The sequence below is a fragment of the Momordica charantia genome (assembly GCF_013281855.1).
Source record: "Momordica charantia cultivar OHB3-1 chromosome 1 unlocalized genomic scaffold, Mcharantia_2.0 BLBB01000001.1, whole genome shotgun sequence".
NCBI lineage: Eukaryota > Viridiplantae > Streptophyta > Magnoliopsida > Cucurbitales > Cucurbitaceae > Momordica > Momordica charantia.
Genome location: NW_028275157.1, coordinates 20491281 through 20512051, shown reverse-complemented (window position 1 = coordinate 20512051; position 20771 = coordinate 20491281). Strand labels below are relative to the sequence as shown.

General features: G+C 33.1%; 3 protein-coding genes across 4 annotated transcripts; 1 reads left to right on the top strand and 2 right to left on the bottom strand.

Annotated features, from left to right (window-relative positions):
- The first annotated feature begins 5604 nt into the window (after window positions 1-5604).
- Window positions 5605-6874, top strand: LOC111005678 (B-box zinc finger protein 19). 2 transcript variants are annotated; one of them, XM_022277271.2, is made up of 5 exons: window positions 5605-5833; window positions 5991-6088; window positions 6184-6280; window positions 6380-6495; window positions 6563-6874. In XM_022277271.2, exons 2-5 carry the CDS (start codon window positions 5996-5998, stop codon window positions 6758-6760), a joined length of 504 nt encoding a protein of 167 aa, XP_022132963.1. In that variant the 5' UTR covers window positions 5605-5833; window positions 5991-5995; the 3' UTR covers window positions 6761-6874. The 2 variants fall into 2 exon arrangements, with proteins under 2 accessions (XP_022132963.1, XP_022132962.1); XM_022277270.2 differs by having other exon boundaries at window positions 5605-5860.
- A 299-nt stretch (window positions 6875-7173) lies between these two features.
- LOC111005677 (PHAF1 protein At3g51130) lies at window positions 7174-12153 on the bottom strand. Its single transcript, XM_022277269.2, has 14 exons — window positions 11876-12153; window positions 11471-11553; window positions 11151-11225; window positions 10800-10867; window positions 10619-10724; window positions 10436-10496; window positions 10178-10344; window positions 10042-10104; window positions 9403-9450; window positions 8425-8538; window positions 8248-8338; window positions 8090-8160; window positions 7711-7815; window positions 7174-7537 (listed from the first exon to the last, which is right to left on the bottom strand). The coding sequence occupies exons 1-14, from the start codon at window positions 11967-11969 to the stop codon at window positions 7490-7492; spliced, it is 1194 nt and encodes a 397-aa protein (XP_022132961.1). The 5' UTR covers window positions 11970-12153; the 3' UTR covers window positions 7174-7489.
- A 4514-nt stretch (window positions 12154-16667) lies between these two features.
- Window positions 16668-19617, bottom strand: LOC111005469 (cytochrome P450 84A1-like). The gene is made up of 3 exons (XM_088126421.1): window positions 19268-19617; window positions 17679-18323; window positions 16668-17545 (listed from the first exon to the last, which is right to left on the bottom strand). Exons 1-3 carry the CDS (start codon window positions 19547-19549, stop codon window positions 16922-16924), a joined length of 1551 nt encoding a protein of 516 aa, XP_087982547.1. The 5' UTR covers window positions 19550-19617; the 3' UTR covers window positions 16668-16921.
- Window positions 19618-20771: the final 1154 nt, after the last annotated feature.

Sequence of the window (20771 nt, the reverse complement as noted above, 5' to 3'; positions counted from 1 at the left end):
AAAGTTTAACATATACAATTGTTTATTTAATTGTTTTTAATAATCAACTCCATAGCCGACAAATGCACACAATCATTTTAAGTTTATTGGAATTTTTTTTATTATACTTAAAAAAATACAAAGGGACAATGATGTTGATGAGTGAGTGAATGAAACAATCATTTGGTTCTATGGACATTTTTCCCCTTAATATTATATTATAAGATTTATAACTTTAATTTTAGTATTTGATATAATTTATTGGCTGACTAAAGTTAGGAGTTCAAACACCTTGACTATGAGTAGATTGTTTTTTTTTTTACATATTTTCAAAAAAAAAAATTATTATTTTGTTGGAGTTAAAAAAAAAGGTGAAGATTGGACACATTTTTATTTTTCTTATTTTTTATTTTTTTTTATATTAGTAAGAATGGGGGAAGACAATGAGATATGTCGAAATTTATTTTGAAACAAAATATAAAACGGGCAGAAAGGTAATTCCACTAAATTGTACTCATTTTTTGGTCAGCAATGGGCAATTAGTTTTCGAATTTCTACTAAAATTGGGTTATTCTTTTGAAAAAGAACGGTTTGTTGTCACATTACATATTTTCCTTTTCGAAAACGAGAATAAAACATAAACCAAACAAAACAAAATTGTACGACCATACTGGAGAGTAAATAGGATTGCTTGCTAAATTAAAACTTGATCTAAATTTAATTTTAATTTAATTCAACTGAATAAGTAAACTTAAATTAAATAAACAAATCACCTATTATGCAATCTAACAAGGAAAACCGTAAAAATTAATTAATTCACTGTAAATCTAGTGACATGCCATTGAACTAAGGAAACTAATCAAAATATAAAATATAAAAGTGCTGGGAACAGAGATGGCAACGAAAGTTCTTGAAAAATTCCTATTTCGCTTCTAAGATTCTTTGGATGTGATTGATTGATCACTCCTTTAATGGACTTAAGAGTAAATACTGTACCGATCATTTTACAGATTCATGATTCAATTTATATTGATCATTTTCATTGGTTCACAATCAAACTAATACAAATACTTTTTTCTAATCTAGGATTAACCAAAAACAATATAAGAAAGTTCCACACCTATACAAGTTCTCACTAACTACACTCTAAAAAGAAAACTAATCTCTCAAAATATGATTTTCTCTCCCAATAAAATTGAACAAAATGAAGCTTAAAAAGAGGAAGAAATGAACCATAGTTGGATTAAAATAGAGTTTGAAATGGTTAGGTTTGCAAAGGGAATGCAAACAAAAGTCCCACTTTGACTAGGAAATAGCATGATACGATACGTAGGATATAGATGAACACAATTATCTCCATAAAACTTGTTAGATGAAACAAAAATCAAATCAAATAGAGTCTTTTATTTATATTAAAAAAAAAAAGAAGAAAAAGAAAAGCCAATACTCTTAGCCAAGCAAAAGCCACGGAGAACCTCAAAGAACATTGTGAAATTCCATACATTTAAGAATCAAGACTGCCTTTTTTGCCCAAGACACTTCCTCCTTTCCAATTCTATGTATCCATATATTTGTTTGCCAAAACTGTTCCATAAATTTTTATGTACTCTGCATAATTTATAGAGGATGCAATTATTATGCATTTAAAAAATTATTGGTCTTAAATTTATGATGTTTGAACGAAGGATACATCAAATTATTCTTTAAAATATATCACTCATTATAATGATTAAACTATATGAAAATATGATATTAAAATCAACAGTCATCTAACTATTAATTTGTATTTTAAAAACTAACTTTTTCTCCATATTCAATGCACGATTTGGACATAAGTAAGCTACACATATGTGGTCTTGCCTTGATTTCTTAGGCATAGCATGTCTATAATCAACACGACAATATGTTATATTGTCTCTATTGTCACAATTATAGGCTAAAATATATGCACTTTGTCTTTCAAATGTCTATTATTTTCAATCTCATCCCACACTTCTTAGAAAATTATACATATAACACAATCAAATCTCTACTTAAACATGACACTTCACTAGCTTGGTAAAATATAATTGCACCACACTTAATTAATATTTCAATCAATCAAAAGGGGGAAAAAATCTATTTCGTAATTTTTAGGTTTATTATCGTCCATCCAAATATAACTCAACTAGTCAAAATATCATTTACCTTTCTAAAGATCATGTATTCAAATTCCTCCCTTTCTTGTTAGACTAAAAAATGTAGTATAATAGTTCGCTGAATCTTGTCATCATATTATCATTCAATTCGTAATAGTAAACCCAACTTCCCGACAAATTAACTTGATGAACCAATGAGTTAACTGAACAATTAAGATAATCAATAGAAAGTTTCAAAGTAGAGACACGGGAATTTATAGTGGTCGGTTTGCAAAATCAACAATTCCACAGTCTATTAGATTTCAATGATTTATGCCGAGGTTTCAAGGTGTGTAAACAAAGTTGTACAGTGGTCAGAGAAAGAAGTGATCGAAAGTAAAGCTGTGAGGATTTTGTCCAAAGCAGACAATACCGTACCATTGTAGAGATATCAAAACCCTAAGTGTGTGGCGGGAAATCTTGAATCTTGGAATGTTGAACAAGTATGTAAGGTAATTGATAGTTTGGGTATGGTTATCCTCACAATTTACCCTTATGAATTTACCATTGGTTTCAACTTTATGGAGGGAAAGGCGAAACAGTGGTTGCCATAAAAGGACAGACCGAATATCGCAGTCATGTATGACATAAAATGCAAAAAAGTGAAGCAACCCATTTCTCTTTCTAATTGTTACTGCAGAATTCAATTTGGGGCTGTGGCTGAGGCAATGGGCGATGTCACAAGCAAAAGCAGTGACAGAAATTTCTGTGCCAACTCCACCCTCTTGTTTTTTAGCTCACCATTTTCTTTTCATTTTCAAAAATCCAACCAATTCTCTCTTTCGCCCCTAATTTCTGACCAAATGTAATCCTCAAATCCCACCCTTTTACTTTCCCCTTTCTCCAATTCCATAAAATCTCCACATTTGTTTTCTTTTAATTTGTGATTTTCCTTTGTAGTTTGTTTGATGGTCACTATCTCCATTCTCCTCCCCCCTTGGACTTTTTAGTCCAAACACACCAATCTTAAAACTCCCATTTTATCACCAAAAATATTTTGCCCCCAACAAATTCCAAAAAAAAAAAAATAATAAAGTTTATAAAAGAATGGGAAGGGGGTGAAAACTATTATGAAAATTGGATGCGACAGATTTGAATAATTAGTGTCTATGTTAGCGGGAAGGGAGTTGGTTGAATGTCATCGGAAATTTCTTTTGAAATCTTGGAGATTTTCATGGTCAATGTCGCCCATCAATAATTGTCCAACTAATCTTTCAATCTCTTTTCTTTTCTGCCAAAAGTAATTCAATCTTGAATTTGAATCTTGTGTACGGTGCTGTTTCTTTTTCTAATAATTATATGCTTCGTTTTACCTTTTTTAAATCTTATCCGCCCGTCACATTAATTTCTCTCGCTCGTTTCCATGAACCCCAAAATAATAATAATAAATCGAACTTTTTTTCAATTTTTTATTTATTTATTTTTTTTTCACGAGAAGCTACGTGTGAATAAATAAGCTAATGGAATAATGCAACGGAGAGAGAGGGGAAGGCATTAAAGAGAATTAAAATTGCAGAATTAAGTCGTTCCAATAAGTGCATAATTGAGGAGTTAAAGGGAATTGGTTCAGCTTTTTCAGGACATCTTTATTATGAGGCCAATGAAAGCACTCCCACTTTTGCGCTGCGACCAGCTGCGGATCGATGCTTTTTCCAACTGGGCCGGCCCAAAACAAATGGATTGGTTTTCCAAGCGGCCCATAACTGAGTTTATGAGGTAACTCTGTTTTCAATGAATTAAATTGAAACACTGTTGATACTTGATACTGATGGTTTTAATCATCCGGTCGTTTCTCCTCTACTTTCTTGACTTTTTTTTTGGGGGAGAAAATAAGAGAGACTAAAATTAATTAAATAGTTTGAATGTACCAAACCCTGCAAGAATAGTCAACTTTTGTGAAATCATTAAAATTTTAAAATGTTTAATCAAATGCATAATATAAATTCTTTGAAATGTCAAAATCTAATAAGTAAATACATCAATAAACGTTCCCGGCCATTTGGTTGGAGGTTTCAAGATCGATAACGAGCTTGAACATAGAAGTCATGTTTGGTTGAAGGCTTAAAGCTATTCATGACTTCGGATAAATTATCTTTTTTCCAGATATCATATTAATAAGCTAAAATGTAGAGATTTCCTTTTTTTTTTTTTGTCGATCTCCCACTTCAGTGAAGTATTTTTCTTCTCTCTCTTTTTTTTGTTATTTTTCATCTCTCTTTCTTCTTTTTTTTAAGGTTCTCTCTTCTTTTAATTTTAGTTATTATAAAAAATTCAAATGTCTTTTCTATCCATAAAATTAAAACAACAACTATTAATTAATTTTGTGTATGTTTAAGGATCATTTTAATATAGATTATATTTAATTTATGAAATTAACGTTGATCACGGTTAATTAATTAATTTACAATTATCTTTTGATTCATAGACATCTTATTCCAAAAATATTAAATTAAACCCAACCAAACGCCTAAATATTTAATCTTTGCCCCATCCTTACTTAACTAAAAAGGAAATATTTTTTTTAGGTGGGATCTGGAAATAAGATATATCTTTCATTTTCTCCCTCAAAGTAATTCATTTGAGGGTTCCTAGAGAAATTTTGTTTCATTGCATCATCAGAAAGTTCCCCAATTTTTTTGAACACTATGCCAAATGAATCAATAATTCAATGAAAAGTTGATAGAAATCTACAGCAGTAATTAAAAAGTACTGGAGATGATCAGGGTGAAGAAGGTCCCCATCCCAAATCAATCTTATTATTATTATTTTTTTCTATCATCTCTCAACCACATCCTCATATGAATTTCTGCAAATATATCCCAATAATCAGATACAGTGTTACACACACATCACTCCATCATCTCATAATCATACCATATCTCTGTCAATATCTAACTAAAATCTTAAGATTAGATGACATAAGTGGAAGAAAAGCAAGGCATGTTACTGCAATTAATTTTACATCCTGTCTTTGATACTGATTGTTCAAAACTTCCCCATTGCATGGCAAGTCTTTGTCAACATATAATGTAATGCCAAATGCAAACCTTGTCAAATAAATTACAACCAGATAAATTAATGAGCAAACCTTTGAAAACAAGTGGGATTCCACCCTCCAAGATTTCCCAATTGTCGTTCCTTCCACTATATATGTGTATATTTCGCACCACAAATATCGAATCTGGTTAGGTAGAGAGAGATGATAATCAAGTTTTCTGTAAGTCACGTGTTGTTCATATGGCTGCCCCTTCTGGATGAGGGGGGGCCCAAAAGCTACAAATTGGGACCCATGTAAGATATGAGAGGAGAAAATTGTGGCTGAAATCAAAGCACAAGCCAATTTCAATGTCCCCACACTCTTTCCATTATGTGGTAATTAGTGAATGGGTTTTCAAATGCGAGGAACTTAGGAAGATTTTGACACAAACAAATCTCGCTTGCTATTAAATTTCTTTCTGTTTTATTTTTTTTAATTATTCTTTGTCCTTCTTTTCTCGAACCTCCTTTCCCTGACAATTCCACCCACCTCATCTTTTTATCCTTGTTTATATTATATTATCTTTCTTTTCTCTTGTCTCCATAGCCATCGTTGGGAATTATTGTTATATTATAACCTAACAGCAGCAGCAGCCGACACCGAGAATATCAGATATCTGAACTTGGGAGGGACGATCAAAGTGAGATTCTAAACACACCCTTTTCAGGTTTTGATCGAATTATGTGCTTTTCATCAAGTTTATGAGGTGGGTTTTTGAGATTGAACGTAAAGTTTTGATCTTTTCTTTAACGTTGTTTCTGTTGTGGGTGGCAATGAGTGGTGATATGAACCATCAGTTTTGATGAGGATACTCTGTGACTCTTGCGAAAGCGCCGCCGCGACTTTGTTTTGTGCTGCCGATGAGGCTGCCCTTTGCGCAGAATGTGACACCAAGGTAATTATATATATCAACACTATCACTAATCTCCTCATCTCTTAAAGATTAGATATTCGAATTGGATCTTCTGCTGATGTTAGATAAATTGGCAGGTGCACATGTGCAATAAGCTAGCGAGTCGCCATGTGAGGGTTGGGCTAGCGAATCCGAGCGAAGTTTCTCACTGTGATATATGTGAAAATGCACCAGGTTTGACTATTTGTGTTGCTTTGGAGGAGATAAGAGGGTTTTGTGAGGGTTTTGGATGGTTAAGAATTAAACATTATTCTGATGGAGACTGTTTTACAGCTTTCTTTTACTGTGAGGTAGATGGGAGTTCCCTTTGTTTACAGTGCGACATGATTGTTCATGTGGGAGGGAAAAGAATGCACAAGAGATATCTCCTGTTGAGGCAGGGAGTTGAGGTTGGTGAATCAATGGTTATAGAAAACAATAATTACAAAGTTGTAATTTTGTTTGGCTATTTTGCAGTTTCCAGGGGATAAAATGGATAATATCAAGGACCTAAATGCACAAGTGGTGGAACAGGATGAGACTGTGAGAGTCCAAAATGAACAGCCAGGTGAGAAGCAGCAAAACCTGAGGGTCTCAGGAGTAAAAGATTATTCAAATGGAGATGGCCGTTCTTCTTCTAAGAGGGGTAATAAAGTGATTGATTTGAATATCTAGCCTCCACTCTCGCATTGAATCGCCAAGCTTTCAAATAATCAGGTGTTTATACTTAATATGTTGGGATTTAGACTTTTCAAGCTCAAGAAATGAAATTGAGATGCTTCCCATCTATCCCATTGGGAATGACTATGTAGTATGTATTTGCATTTTCAATCTCTTACCATATAAAAATATTTGTGACTGAACCAAAGGGAAGAAAATAATTAAATGTTTCATCTAAAAATATTTAAATATTTCCAAGCATTTTTAGAAACTTCGACACGCTACAAAAGATGAGGGAAATCTGTTTGTACAAGTCATATCAAATTCACTTATCAAGCGCCACAGTGAACGCCTATGACTTGTCTAAAGTCACAGCATGAATGAACTTCAGAAACTGATGCTGGGGTACAGGATCCCTCTGAACATGGTGATTAGAAGAGTATAATATTTATTTACAAATCAATAGTTATGTACATCATCATGCTTGCTGTCCAACATTATAATTAATGTCTATTTAAGAGTATTTGCTGATCCAAATAGGCCAATAGGGTAAGAATATATACAAATACAGATGCTACCCAAACCAGATACCCCATATAATCAAACCAGATACCCCATATTATAAGAAGCTCGCTTCATTTTCTTTAAACAGCCATTTCAAATTGAACAAGAGTGAGAAGCAATCTATCCAACCTCCATAATTAGCTTGGAACAAACGGACATGGGCAGCAAGGGTCCTATATCTCATGACTTGAAGAGAGTAACTGTGGCGATGTAACCATTTTTCATCACCTGTCAATGCCATTGATGCTCGTTAACACCCGGCCTTATAATAACACAATCAACTCATAATGGCTGTCTTTCATAGAAGAGGGAACAGAATGATCAAAATCATCTTTTCTTTTTCCTTAGGGAAGGTGCAAATTAGGACACTAGTAATAACAAGCAAAAGCGTAAAAACTCACCTCAAATGCAACATTTTGATAGCCATAGACAAAAGTAGATCCGAAAGGATTGTTTGTTGAACCTTGTGTTTGGATAGCAGCTCGCCCACAATCCCCAAGGACTTCCTAGTTTCATATAAAAAACTATCAGACATACCATTTTTTCAAAAAGCACTTAAACAGATGAGAGTGTAAGAACTCCAATCTGGGCAAAATTTGATGATGATTAACCAAATATAAAGAGTTATGAATCCATTACAGGTAATAAAATGTCAAGCAAAGCAACCCAAATATTGCAATCAAATAGGCTTAATAAACACAGTTCTAAACCTACTCCCGATGACTTCTAATACTATAGAAGGTGACCCTATTGATAAAATGCGAGCAAGATTAACTTTACCTTTACATCTTCCCACTTCGTGCTGGGGGTAATAGTGCTTCTACAGTTGGTTTCATCAAAAGAACCTGAAACTGCAGGAAACAACTACAATAGTCAATCACTCTGGCATGCACAATTCTGAAGAAATTTGGACTGTAATATTCCATGTAAGTCCGCACCATGGATTACAAAATTGCACTTGATGTATGAGTTGAAATCAGCATGACCAGGGTAGTTAGTGTGCAAAACAAACTTCTTGATTTTATGAGTCTGCAAACCAAACATGGTACTTTGAGAACTATAGAGCTCAAAGGATCAACATTTATCATCTTGAGAAACACTACATGATTGTGTACCTGCCCATCAAATAAGATGTCCAAACCACGGGTAAAATAGTTGTAGAAGTAGTCACCACAAAGGGTTGTCCTAGGACGGGGATCCGATGCAGAGTGAATAACCATTTGATCTACCTGTACCCAAAAAAAAAAAAATTGGTAATTCGAAAATTTTAGAACCGCAATCCAAATTTTGTTTCTTGTTTTCAAATAGTTAAAATATGATTAGCAAATTTGTTTTTGGATTTTTAGTGTTCTCAGATTTTAGATTTTTAATTTTTAATTTTAAAATCCAGAATTAGATTAAAAAAATATAATATTTATTTATAAATATATTATTTCATGTTTATAAACTTATTTCATTTTTGTTAAAATTAAAACATATATAACATAATATATTATAATTATATAATATTGTAAAATAATAATTATATAAAATTTATAACATATATGTTAATAAATTAATTAATAATATTTTAGAATAAACTAAATATTTAGCTTGTGACTATCATATCACTATTCTAATTGTTTACAAATATATCACCGAACACATTTGAACAATTTTTTAAATTGATATTCAATTTATAAATCTACAACAAACACATGCTCGAAAATACTGAAGACATGGAATACAACCTTATTTTTCAATGAATCCTTCGTTTTCAAAATTCAGTTGTCAGATTATCAACCAAACATATGCTAAGCCATAGGAGCAACAAATATCTAGAAACAATTACATGTAGGCATTCTTGATTTTTTAATTATATAGATATGCACAAAGATTTAACTAGTTTATCTAATTATGCCCAAGAATGCCTGATAGCTTGCAAACCTAAGCCAATAGCTTACTACTTAATTGCTCCCCTTAAAATAGGTCAAGACTTCAACCAGAAAACTCAGCTCAACATAAATAGTTGATATATCTATTATCTAACAGTCACAATTATAGCAAATATCGATACTCACAAAACTCTAGTTCAAAGTGGTAGGTAAGGAAACCTGTTTTTGATGGATTCCACAAGGACGCCCCAATTCAGTCCAAATGTCCTGCAAAGAATGTGTGTATGAGAGAAAGAGTACAATAAAGAATAAACGTGTAGTAGGTTATGAACCATCTTTACCAGCAATAGAAAATTTTTTGGTCAAGGAGGAGAAAAAGGGACTAAAATGCTATATAAGAGAACATAGAATTTTAAGAAAAGTAAAAAAAAAGCTGCAACTTTGAGAGAGGAAGATAGTATCAACGGTAGATGTCTCCTACAACCATCAAGAATCCCATAAATATATTTCTTCCCTCTGTTACTTGCCATATTTGTTTAAAGCAAATTTGGAAATGAAGTCTAAATGGTTTTTTTTTCTTTTTCTTTTTTTGCACGTGGTGAGAAAACACAAAAATACCTCCCACCAACTAAAGGATGCATTTTTTCATAAAGAAACACCCCACATTTATTGGTGTGAGAGAAATTCTAACTTCTGTCTCTTGAAGTTAATGGTCCTTAAAATGGGTTTCATTAATCAAAACAACCAAATATTTGTATGTTATTACTTTAATTAATCTGATACATAGCTTTAATATTTTAGGATTAAAAGGTAATTTAACAAGTAACAACAAAGCATAACATGGTGCCTCAAAGTTACCTGCGGTGAAGCACCAAAAGGAATATGCTGACTACCAACAGCAAAGTATAATTCACCACCAAGCTGAAAAACAGAAAAAATTAAGCAGGTAGGCAATTCAGATGACAAAAGGTGCAAATGAAGAGAGAAGGCAGACCTTAACATGGACCTCCTCCATATAGAGGCTGCCAGCAGGCAATGGGGGAGCAGAAGCCTTATCCATTAAGGCTCCTACGCCAACCTTTTTTACTGTAGAACTATCAAATATGGAGACACGACAGGCCACTGGGGTTGTGCCATCAGGAAACTCCAATGGTAGTTCCGCTTTTATAATCAAGAGTAGCAAGTTACTCTCCTCAGAACTCAAGAATCCAAGAGGCAGGTAAACTAGTGAATGGTAATCATGATACAATACCTTCACCATCATGGCAACAATCTGTATACTGGCTTGGTATTGGAAATGCAAAAGAAAGTCCCTGCAACATATAATGAATATAATCGAAGACGACAAATAAATGTCAGGCAAAGAGTATATATATCACTTTACAAATGTTGGCCTGCAAAGTGAAAATACATACCAGGTAGTGAAAATACATACCGGGTAGAATAGAGTGTAAGCACCCCTATCTTTGTCATAGATTCCAGGAAAAGTTGGCCCAAAAAGCGCATATACTGCTACAAAGGTAGCAAGATTTGATGGTCCTCTGCAATTAAGTAACGATCATCAATTTCTGAATAAGATATTTTTATGTACCATACATGAAAGTTCAATCACCTACCCGATCAGAGAAGTAGCATATCGCATTTGAAGTCTCTTTACATCAAATATTTCAATAAGACGTAGCCTCTAACAAGTAGTGAGCAAGCATTAGTTAATTTGGAGCAAAAAGTAACTTGAAACTTATAATTCCTTAAGAAGAATTAAGGTGTTTCTTTCATAACTAATTCCTTGAGACACAAAGATGCCTAATCAGCTACGGCCTTTGCTTATAAAATACTTGAAGACAACTATAATAAATGATGATAACGGCAACAATTTAACAATGATATTTAAAAATTAAATCATGTCACTCTCAAGAAACCATCTATCCTATCTCTTTTTTAATGCATTTTCAAGGGAACAAAAATACCTGTGACCAAGGGTCAAATCGAAGATGAAAGCCATGGTCTGGAAAGCTGATAACAATATCGAGTTTCAGAGGCTCCTACAACAAAAAAGAGTAACATACAGTATTAAACCAATTGCAGTGGAATGCATTCAACTACTAGTGAAATTCAACTATGAAGATAAAAAAAAAATGTAAGTTCTGTAGTAAATTTCATATTAAGCATATCCGACAACCAATCAACAATTTCAGCGGAGTGATATCCAGAATTTGACAAGAATGAATCAGAGAATGCACTTAATTTAACATGGCCAAAAAAAAAATATTGTAGTCTAGAGCTACACCTCGTCGAAGTATTTCACATGGACAACGTCATAGATGTTGGGCCGCTGCTCTATTTGTTCAAATGCTTCGCAAATTGGCATTCCTGAAACATAAATGAGGTACTTAAATGTTGACATTCACATTAAAACGAGGACTTCCTAATCTCTAGCACCAGCAATTCATACCCCAACGAAAATCACCAAATGTTAAATAAGGAACCGCAAAAACATCTAATTCGAAGCAGCCGATAATTTCTACCGTAATAGTCCCGCCCGCGCAGTAGCCGAGAAAAAGTAAACGAAACAGAAGCACGAATATTGGAATCGAAATCAATACTAGGAATTTCTATCTCGGACTTCAGATATTTCAAGGGAGGCACACAATCAAATTGCAAAGAAGAAAGGGTAGGGATTAGGGAAAATTACCGAGATTGAAGGGGCCGAGTCCACGGCCGGGTTGAAGATCGAGGACGATGGCACCCATAGCCGTGCCCTCACAGCGTCGCCTCGATCTCTGCATCTTCGGCCTTGGCTGGTTTTCCGTGGATTGATGGTTCACTTTTCTCCGAAGCTTTCGCGAAACAGACAGACAGGTGTTGAAATTTCCGATGGGAAGTTTTTTATTTCACAGTTCTTCTTCCTCTTCGCACGCAAGGCCCCAAACGCAGGTTTGCAAAGTATAATTTACAACGTTTTTAGTAGGATTGGTGGAAGTAAAAATTTAAACTCACAAATTTCTAGTTCTAGATAGATATTTATTGTGTTCCGGCTTCAAATTACAATGATGATAATTTTTTAAATTTGTTCATTTTTTCCACCAATAAATTTCTTTGGAGCCAGAAATATGATTTGTATTTTAAAATTTATATAAATAAATTTTTCTATAATGTTATGTAAACATAATTCTACTTTTTTGGCAAGGAAAAATCACGTAATTATAACTACTTAATATATTAAAAAGTAGAAATATCAAATTTTTAATATATATATATATATATATATATATATATTTTAAGTGAAACTGAGTTAGTTAATTCATATATTTTCCATTAAAGTTGAAAGTAGATTTAAAAATGTAAATGATCTTGGAGATACAACAAAGTTTATTTTTTATGTTTAATAGAAAACTAAATTGCATGATTAAGTAAGTTGGATTTGATTCTTTAGTTTCGATGAGATTTGACCTTTATTATCTTAGCCTTCGTCTTTTAATAAGTTTCAAATGAGTATTTATATTCGTTGCATATCATATATAATATTCAATGCTTAAAATTTTAGTAATATTTTATTTAATTTGTCAAGCTTGACATAATTCAATTAGTCAAGATCCTAATGACCTTCCTTACGAGTCATAGCATACATGCATATGAATTTTGATGGCTCTAGATTTAGTTCCTAAATTCGAAGAGGATTTAACTATATATTTTTGAACTTTGAATTATAATTTTCAATAATCATTGTTATTAATACTGATAGTTAAATGGTGATGTGATTCGTCTATTGTACGAAAATTAACTCATTTGATAAACAGAACAATAGACAATGTTACAAGAAAGTGAATACTCGATCAAATAAAGTGACATGTATAACATACCATACTTTTTAGGTAAGGCATAAAATTATTTTTAAACAAGCTCAATGACATGATATTTTTATTCCTCAAAAAAAAACGTGATATTTTTATTTTTATAATGTCATAGTTTGACATATCATATTGGTTGAAAAAACATGAAACCTAGATTAAGTTGCAATACATTAACTGAAAAATAGAAAACTACCCTCGCCGCCTCACGTAGCTTTAGAGTACAGCCTATATTATATAAACGAGAAAAATAAAGAATAAAAAAAATTAATTGGGCCTCGTTTCAATTGGGACCACTTCACAAACCCAAATTCGTAAAAATAGATAAATAAATGAACTGGGCCAGTGGCTGATTATAAATGCCCCTTGGGCCTCAGCCCTGTGTTAATAGAATCTAATAGTAACTAGTTAATATTCACAGTTCCCTCCATAACGAATAACAATAATCCAACGATACAATAAATATTTGAATAAAAATTAAAAATTAGTAATTGACCTTGTGTTAGTAGCACAGTAATTTTGTAAAAAAAAAAAAAAGTACAGTAATAAATATACATATACATATGTCAATCCGAACATAGTTCAATTAGTTAAGCCACCTATATTCAATTAAAAGATCGTGGATTTGAATTTCAATCTCACACATTGTATTTAAAATAATAATAATTAATAAGAAATCAATATATTTGAAATTATTGAATTAGAGACGGTAAAAGAAAAATGATTCTCCTTCATTATTTCTCCTTTTAATACAGTGAAGAGAAACTTTTTTTCTTTTCAAATTCACAGAGGCAAAATTGAAAAATATTTATTTTCTTTCCACTAACATAGATAGCTTTAAATTCCGAAATGAAAAGATATTTTTTATTTAAAAAATTTGGAGCTACGCAGTCTTAGATTATTAAGCAACCACCATATTTTAAATTTATAAAATTAAAGATATTTTTCAATTCAAAGATTTACATTAGATCACGCGCTGAAATTTTCAATATGTTTAAATGGTTCTTTCCTGGTACAGTCCTTTAGACAAAGACAGCGCTATTTACCTCCAAAAATATCTAAATATTATTTTGTTTTTCTCTTTTGGCAATTATGTTAAGGTGGATTAAACCATCAAACTCAATTTATGTAGTAAAAGACTATTTAATCCCTTTGAGTGTGCGCCATGTTCCAACTAATTTAGAAACAAATATTAATATAGGTTAATATTTGAACTTATTACGATAAAGATTTAAACTCACAACTTTTTAATCGACGACAAATGTCATATTCAATTGAGTCATATTCAGTTAATATATTCATTAATATTTGAATATAAATTGTTAATTAAAACATAATTCAATTGGATAAGATATTACTTAATGCTCACAAAATTAGAGGTTTGAATCCTCTCACTCCTACGTTGTACTTAAAAATGGTTAAAACATTCATAACAACTTTACAGTAAAGAAACATATTATTATTATTATTATTATTATTCACGAATCACGTGATTATATGCGTGGGTGCATCTTTTTATGAATTATCGTTCGAATCTCCATCTAGTTCTGTGATGTAATATTAATATAGAATAAATTCTTTATGCACGCACGCAGACACAATATTATATTATAACAAAACAATTGTAATAAGCCTTACAATAATTTCTCAAAGAAAAAAAAAAGAAAAAGAAAAAATTTACAATAGATACTGATTTTTTTTTCCCCTTCCCAACTGTAAAAAGTATACAAATAATTAGCTACTTTCTGCTACAAATCTTCAGTTTTGGATATTTTGAGTTCTAACAATATAATTGTTCACTTACACATATTAATATCTCAATGCAAAAGTTGAAAAGAACATATTTTTGTTTTCTGATTAGGTTTACAAAAAGGGGGAAAAAATAAAAAAAAAGGTAAAATTAGAATCCGTTGGAATGAACCGAACACCACATTTTTCAATCATTTCTTCAACAACTTGTGAAAATAACATGCAACCTAATGTGGCTCTCTTTAACTCGACCTCAATCTTCTAGTAGTCCTGAATTTCTTTTTTGTAGTGAAACTTCTGGAATTATTTATTATTTATTATTTATTTTTGCTTGTCATTGGGATTGCAATGGGCAGTTTCTGCAAATGGGATAAAAACGTGAAGCTAATGAAGATGAGACAAGTGTTTTGGGGATTTTGGTAATTATCTTATATTGTGGATTTTAAATCTTTTGATGGAGAATCTTATCCCAATTGCAGGGATGAATTCGCCAATCACACTCCTTCAGTGGGATAAAGGCAGCACGTCTGCTTCGCAATCACATCAATAAATGGGAAATTAGTCCCATTTTTATACCTTAGATACTATTCGATGGTCCCCACACCTTAGAATAATCCGTAAAATGTACGTTTAATACTTTATCTAATGAGTTACGGGATTTAAAGGTTATGAGTTTGAATTTTTACCTTCACATATTATACTTTAAAATACTTTAGTTTGCTAAATATGTTATACCAGTTTTTCTCAACCAAAACTATATATTAATTTATTTTGGACTTTCAAGCTCTAAATTTAATTATATTTTCATCCCTAAATAATGAACTATTTTAAGTATCTATTATCTTATACCTTTTTTAGTTGCGACATATAAACGGTGAAGATTTGAACTTTAAGAAGTTAATTATATATATTGTTGATTTATGCACGTGTTGGTTATTATTTTTTATAGTTCACGACCTCTTAGTTGGAGGTATATGCCAGTTATCGCTGAGCTATGTAGATTTCTTCTAGTTTAGTTTAATATATTAGACTTTTAAATTTAATAAAACATTATAAAGTATAATTAATATATGTTTTCCCTCATTCTTTTAAACCTTTTAACGATAGTAGTAATAAAACCGTTTTAATAGGCAAACACGGACTAAATTACAAAAGTCTCCCTAAAATTTGATGTTTGATTCAAAGGTTTAAATACTGTCATTGAACTTATATAAACATTCCAAAAATATATTTGAACAAACATTTGTTAATATTTTGAATGGAAAGTTGACATGGTAAAAAATGTAGAACAACGAACGGGGAGTAGTGAAGCTTCTCCCAACATTTCCTCGTGTTATTCCAAATTTTACAAAGTAAACTTTATATTCAAAATTTAAGAGATGTTTTTATAAAAAGATATTTTCTAAAACGTTTCCAAAAGGTAAATGGTACTATCGAAAGGAGAAGGGTATTCTTACAACAATGGGAAAATTCGAAGGGTCTTTTTTTTTTTTTTTTATAATTTACCCCAGAATAAAATTAGTACTTGATTTTGTCCTAGTTGTTTTAAACCCGCCTTTGAGCATGCATAGAAATTAACAAATTCTAGAAATTAAATGGCGGCAGTTTTTTGTTCCTGCAAATGGTTAAACAGTTATTTGTTGGCATCAATTAGGTGGTTTCGTAGATTTATTTTCTTGCTCTCTAAGTAAATAAATTTTATGTTAGGTCACGCTCAATCTGGTATATTGCAATTTAAAATGCAATCACTTTTAGCTCTAATTGCTATTTTTGTTATTGTATCGTTGAATAATAATTTCCCCAGTTTAGGTAATAAAAGAACTCCTTACATTTTTATGGGATTAAACCGTCCTTTCAATTCATTCATATATCATTTGAGAAAGGGAATGAACAAATGAGGATGTCCATATGTACGAGGGGTATTTTGGGAACATTACAGTTCAACATACAAATACAATTCAGCTTAATCAAAATGAAGTTTTTTTCCTTTTCCATAAACACGGCCATTAAATCACCTTCGTTTTCAGCTTATTGAACTTTTAGTTTTTTTTTTCCCTCTTTTTGTGTACTGGTTTTTGCAGAATGAAAAATCAAACAGAAAAGGCGAAGATTCCATTTCCATCCCTCGGCTTGATATTTGCTCAAACGAGAGGGCAGAGAACCCGCTTAGTGGGCACGGCGACGAGTCGGGTCGCTCTCGGAGCGGTGAGCCCGAATACGTCACCCATATCCATTTCGCTGGGCTTCATTCCGTCGGGCAATTCCCAAGTGAAACAGTGGAGCAAGTGGGCCACCGCCATCTCCAGCGCGTACAGCCCCAGTTGCATTCCGGGGCAGGACCTCCGACCCGACCCGAACGGAATGAACTCGAAGTTGCTCCCTTTGAAATCGGCGACGCCCGGTTCCAGAAACCTCGCCGGTCGGAAGGTTTCGGGCTCGTCCCAGGAGGCCGGGTCCCGACCGATGGCCCACGCGTTAACCATGACGCGGGATCTCGCCGGGATGAAATAGCCGGCGACCTCCACGTCCTCCGCCGTCTCGTGGAGGAGCAGCGGGATCGGCGGGTGGAGGCGGAGGGTTTCCTTGAGGCAGCATTTTAGATACGTCAGCTTCTCCAAGTCGGATTCCTCGACACGTCGTTCGAGACCTACGATTTGGGCCAGTTCCTGTTGGACCCTCTTCAGATCTTCTGGACTTCTCATCAGCTCCGACATGGCCCACTCTATTGCCGACGCCACCGTCTCCGTCCCCCCGAACATAACGTCCTGCGTGCCTCAAATCTCAAAATGAATCTCCTTTTTTTTTTTTTTTTTTAATCACCGATTCTGTCATTTCACTACCAAACACACCAGAAATAAAATTTTGATATATATGGTGATCCAATTTTAATTTAATTACCATGATGATGGCTTTAATGTTGTCCCTGCTGAGTTTGATGGCCTTTTGTAGATCATCAGAGTCATTTACTGAAGCGCTTTCGCTGTAAAAAGCAAGCAACTCGTCGACCATGTCGGTGTCAACGACTTGGCGGCGGTGTTTGTCGCTCGTGTTGCTGTTGTTGGCGAAGTGTTGGTCGATTATGGTGTCGATGAACCGATCGAGTGATCCACGCGCTTTGACCAGCCTGCTGTTTAGGCCTTGAGGGTCGATCCAACCGAGAGCCGGGATAAAATCGGCGATATTGAAAGCTCCGAAGAGCCTTGAGAATTCCTGCATGATTGCTATGAACTCGTGCTGGCCCTGGATGGTGGTGGTCCCAAATGCGGCTCTGTATATAATATCTCGGGTGAGTTGAAACACTAAGTCGCCGATGTTCACGGCGGTTCCGGCGTGGAGGGTGACTTTTGTGACGGTGGTGTCGACCTCGTCCCGGACGGACTCCCAGGACTCGGCTCGCTTACGGCTGAACAACTTCATGACGCACAGCTTACGCATCTGTCGCCAGAAAGGGCCGTAGTGGGCGAAAGCCATGTCGGCACGATCGTACGTCAGGTAACTTATGGCGATGCTGGCCGGACGGTTTGAACAGATGCCGTCGTGCACCTTGTATTGTTAACAATATAAATTAAATAATAAATGTCAATTAATATCAAATATATTTCACCTCCTTTATTTATTTTTGGTGGAGCGATTTCACCCCTTAATAACTGCTTCGTTTTATATTTAGAAAAGAAAAATATTTCGCTCCTCGTTATACTTACCACAATTAAATATCTGACAAAGAAATATAAAAATAAAAAATATTTTAAAAAAATAATAAGTTATTAAATATTTAAATTTACTAACACTAATTCCGGTGCTTTTTTATCCACTTTTCAAAAATCTAGATAAAAAATTATTTTTTATTCTAAAATTGAACAATAGTTAGAAGCTAATCGGAGTGCACTAGAAATTTCAAACTCTGTTTTTTTTAAATACATAAGGAATTTTATACTTTTAAACATGAAAAATAACTGTTTTCATTGGTCAGAACCAGATGTTATAAAGAGCTATTTTTTTTTTAAAATATTTCTCTTTGTACTTTTTAAAAAATTTTACGGATAAGCATTTAAGTATTTTTCTATAAAATTTAGCTAATAACTCACAGGAATTTTCTTTCAAGCAATTAGGTGCGGATATTTCCTATTCACTGCTATTCAAATTTTTCAAAATTTCCTCTTTTTCCCTTTCTATTATTAACCTCTTTTATTATTATTATTATTATTTTTAGTACAATAGGTAGGGGAGAAGAATTGAACTCGAGATATATACTAATCATTGAACTATGCTCGTTTTGACTAACCTATTTTATTTGTTAACTTTTTTTTTAAGCACTATAGTAGGACTAGATAAGAATGTAAGTTTTATCCTAATTTTAATGTGTTTTTAGGGGAAAAAAGGTAAAATAAACATATAAAAAAAAACATAACCTTCGAGAACAGGTATTTTTTTTGTATTATAAAAGAGATTTAATTTTAAGCTTTTTAAGTTGAGAAATGAAGGTATACCTGAAGAACTTGGCGGGCGACCTCCGGGTCGGAAACAGCAACCATATGTAGGAACCCCATGCGCATGTGGAAGATTCCGCCGTAGCGGTGGGCGAGCTTGGCGAGCCCCCGGTGGGTGAGCTGGTCCATCATCAGCATGTTGCCGATGAAGGGCAGGCCTTTTGGGCCCGGTGGGAAGGGCAACCTCCGGCGGAACCTGAAGATCAGGCCGAGCAGAAACGAAAGAGAGGCCGCGAAAAAGAGTGCCATAGGCAGAGGTTGAAGAACAGAATAATCCTCCATGGCTTAATTCTCTGTGCGTGGAATATTATTGAACTTTGCAACTGGGATTGTTGCTAGGTCGAAGGGGATATTTTGGTGGGTTTATATAGATACGGAATGCCCAATGGAATCAAAGTGGAAAAAAAAATGATTAAAAAAAATGTCGTGCTTCATTTTCGAAGATTTTTTTTTTTTATTTTTTTCGTTTGGGATATATTGACTGTTCTTCTACCTATAAGCGGATAACCATCTTTTCGTTTTATGTCTTCTTTAGCGTGTGGGAACTCATAATTCTAAAATTGTATTACAACAAAATTTTGAAAAATACTCGTAGCTGACACCGTGTTTGGGCTTCAATTTTTACCTTTCGTGTTGGTCTAAATTTTATTTCTATTAAAGATATAACTGAGTTTCCTTCCTTTTTTTTCCCCTAATTTTTTCCCTCAAGTTGGGTCGATTTATTGCATCTTAAAACTTGGATAAATGTTGTACTCTTCGTCTGTCTTTAAACTTCAAAAAAATATGGTTAGAAAGAATATTTTCATGTGTCCAATGTATTACAAAACATAGATTTAGTATGAGAATGGATAGGGTTCAGACAAAAAAAAACATTAGAGTTGATTTTTAAAATTTTTGCAAAGTTATTTAAGGCTTGTATAATAATGGAGGATTATGGGACAAAAAATAAATCCACTCGGTTTTAGACTTGGTGCAACCCAAAGGCATCATTCTATTTGGTTTGCACACCCCAAAAAATATTCCGAAGGTTTACAAGAAGATCAAAAAATACGAGATTGTATGAGAAATTATGTACAAAAAAATATGAGAATATTCTCTGGTGTTGAGGGAATTGCACATATCGAAATTAAAAAAAGAATTGATCTTATCCAAGTGATAATCTTTATGGCATTCCCAAAGTTATTAATAGAAGGTGGGTCTCGAAAAATCGAAGAATTGTAACGTTATCGTTTTTCGTTTTGTTTTTCCACATTTCTAATAAATAAAAATATAATTACATGATAAAACAAAATTTTATGTTAGAATAAATTAGAAACAGAAATTTGATATTTTAGTTATATATGCAGAGAATGAAAATTACTGTAAATTGAAACTTCTTACCAAGTCGAAAAAAGACTAGATATATAATTTTGTAACATAATAATAATAATAATTAAAGAAAGATATATCCAGATGAATTTATTGGAAACGTTCGGAGTTGGGAGAAGGCTTCTGTTTTTTTTTT

Excerpts from the sequence above, each read along its gene's own strand:
- LOC111005677 (XM_022277269.2), bottom strand. The coding sequence starts at position 11,969 with ATGCAGAGATCGAGGCGACGCTGTGAGGGCACGGCTATGGGTGCCATC. Across the intron at positions 8,539-9,402 it reads GTGGAATCCATCAAAAACAG|GTAGATCAAATGGTTATTCA; the intron begins GTTTCCTTACCT and ends TTTTGGGTACAG. Across the intron at positions 7,538-7,710 it reads ATCAAAATGTTGCATTTGAG|GTGATGAAAAATGGTTACAT; the intron begins GTGAGTTTTTAC and ends TGGCATTGACAG.
- LOC111005469 (XM_088126421.1), bottom strand. The coding sequence starts at position 19,549 with ATGGAGGATTATTCTGTTCTTCAACCTCTGCCTATGGCACTCTTTTTC. Across the intron at positions 18,324-19,267 it reads TCGCCCGCCAAGTTCTTCAG|GTGCACGACGGCATCTGTTC; the intron begins GTATACCTTCAT and ends TAACAATACAAG. Across the intron at positions 17,546-17,678 it reads ACATTAAAGCCATCATCATG|GACGTTATGTTCGGGGGGAC; the intron begins GTAATTAAATTA and ends TGAGGCACGCAG.
- LOC111005678 (XM_022277271.2), top strand. The coding sequence starts at position 5,996 with ATGAGGATACTCTGTGACTCTTGCGAAAGCGCCGCCGCGACTTTGTTT. Across the intron at positions 6,281-6,379 it reads TATATGTGAAAATGCACCAG|CTTTCTTTTACTGTGAGGTA; the intron begins GTTTGACTATTT and ends ACTGTTTTACAG. Across the intron at positions 6,496-6,562 it reads TGTTGAGGCAGGGAGTTGAG|TTTCCAGGGGATAAAATGGA; the intron begins GTTGGTGAATCA and ends GCTATTTTGCAG.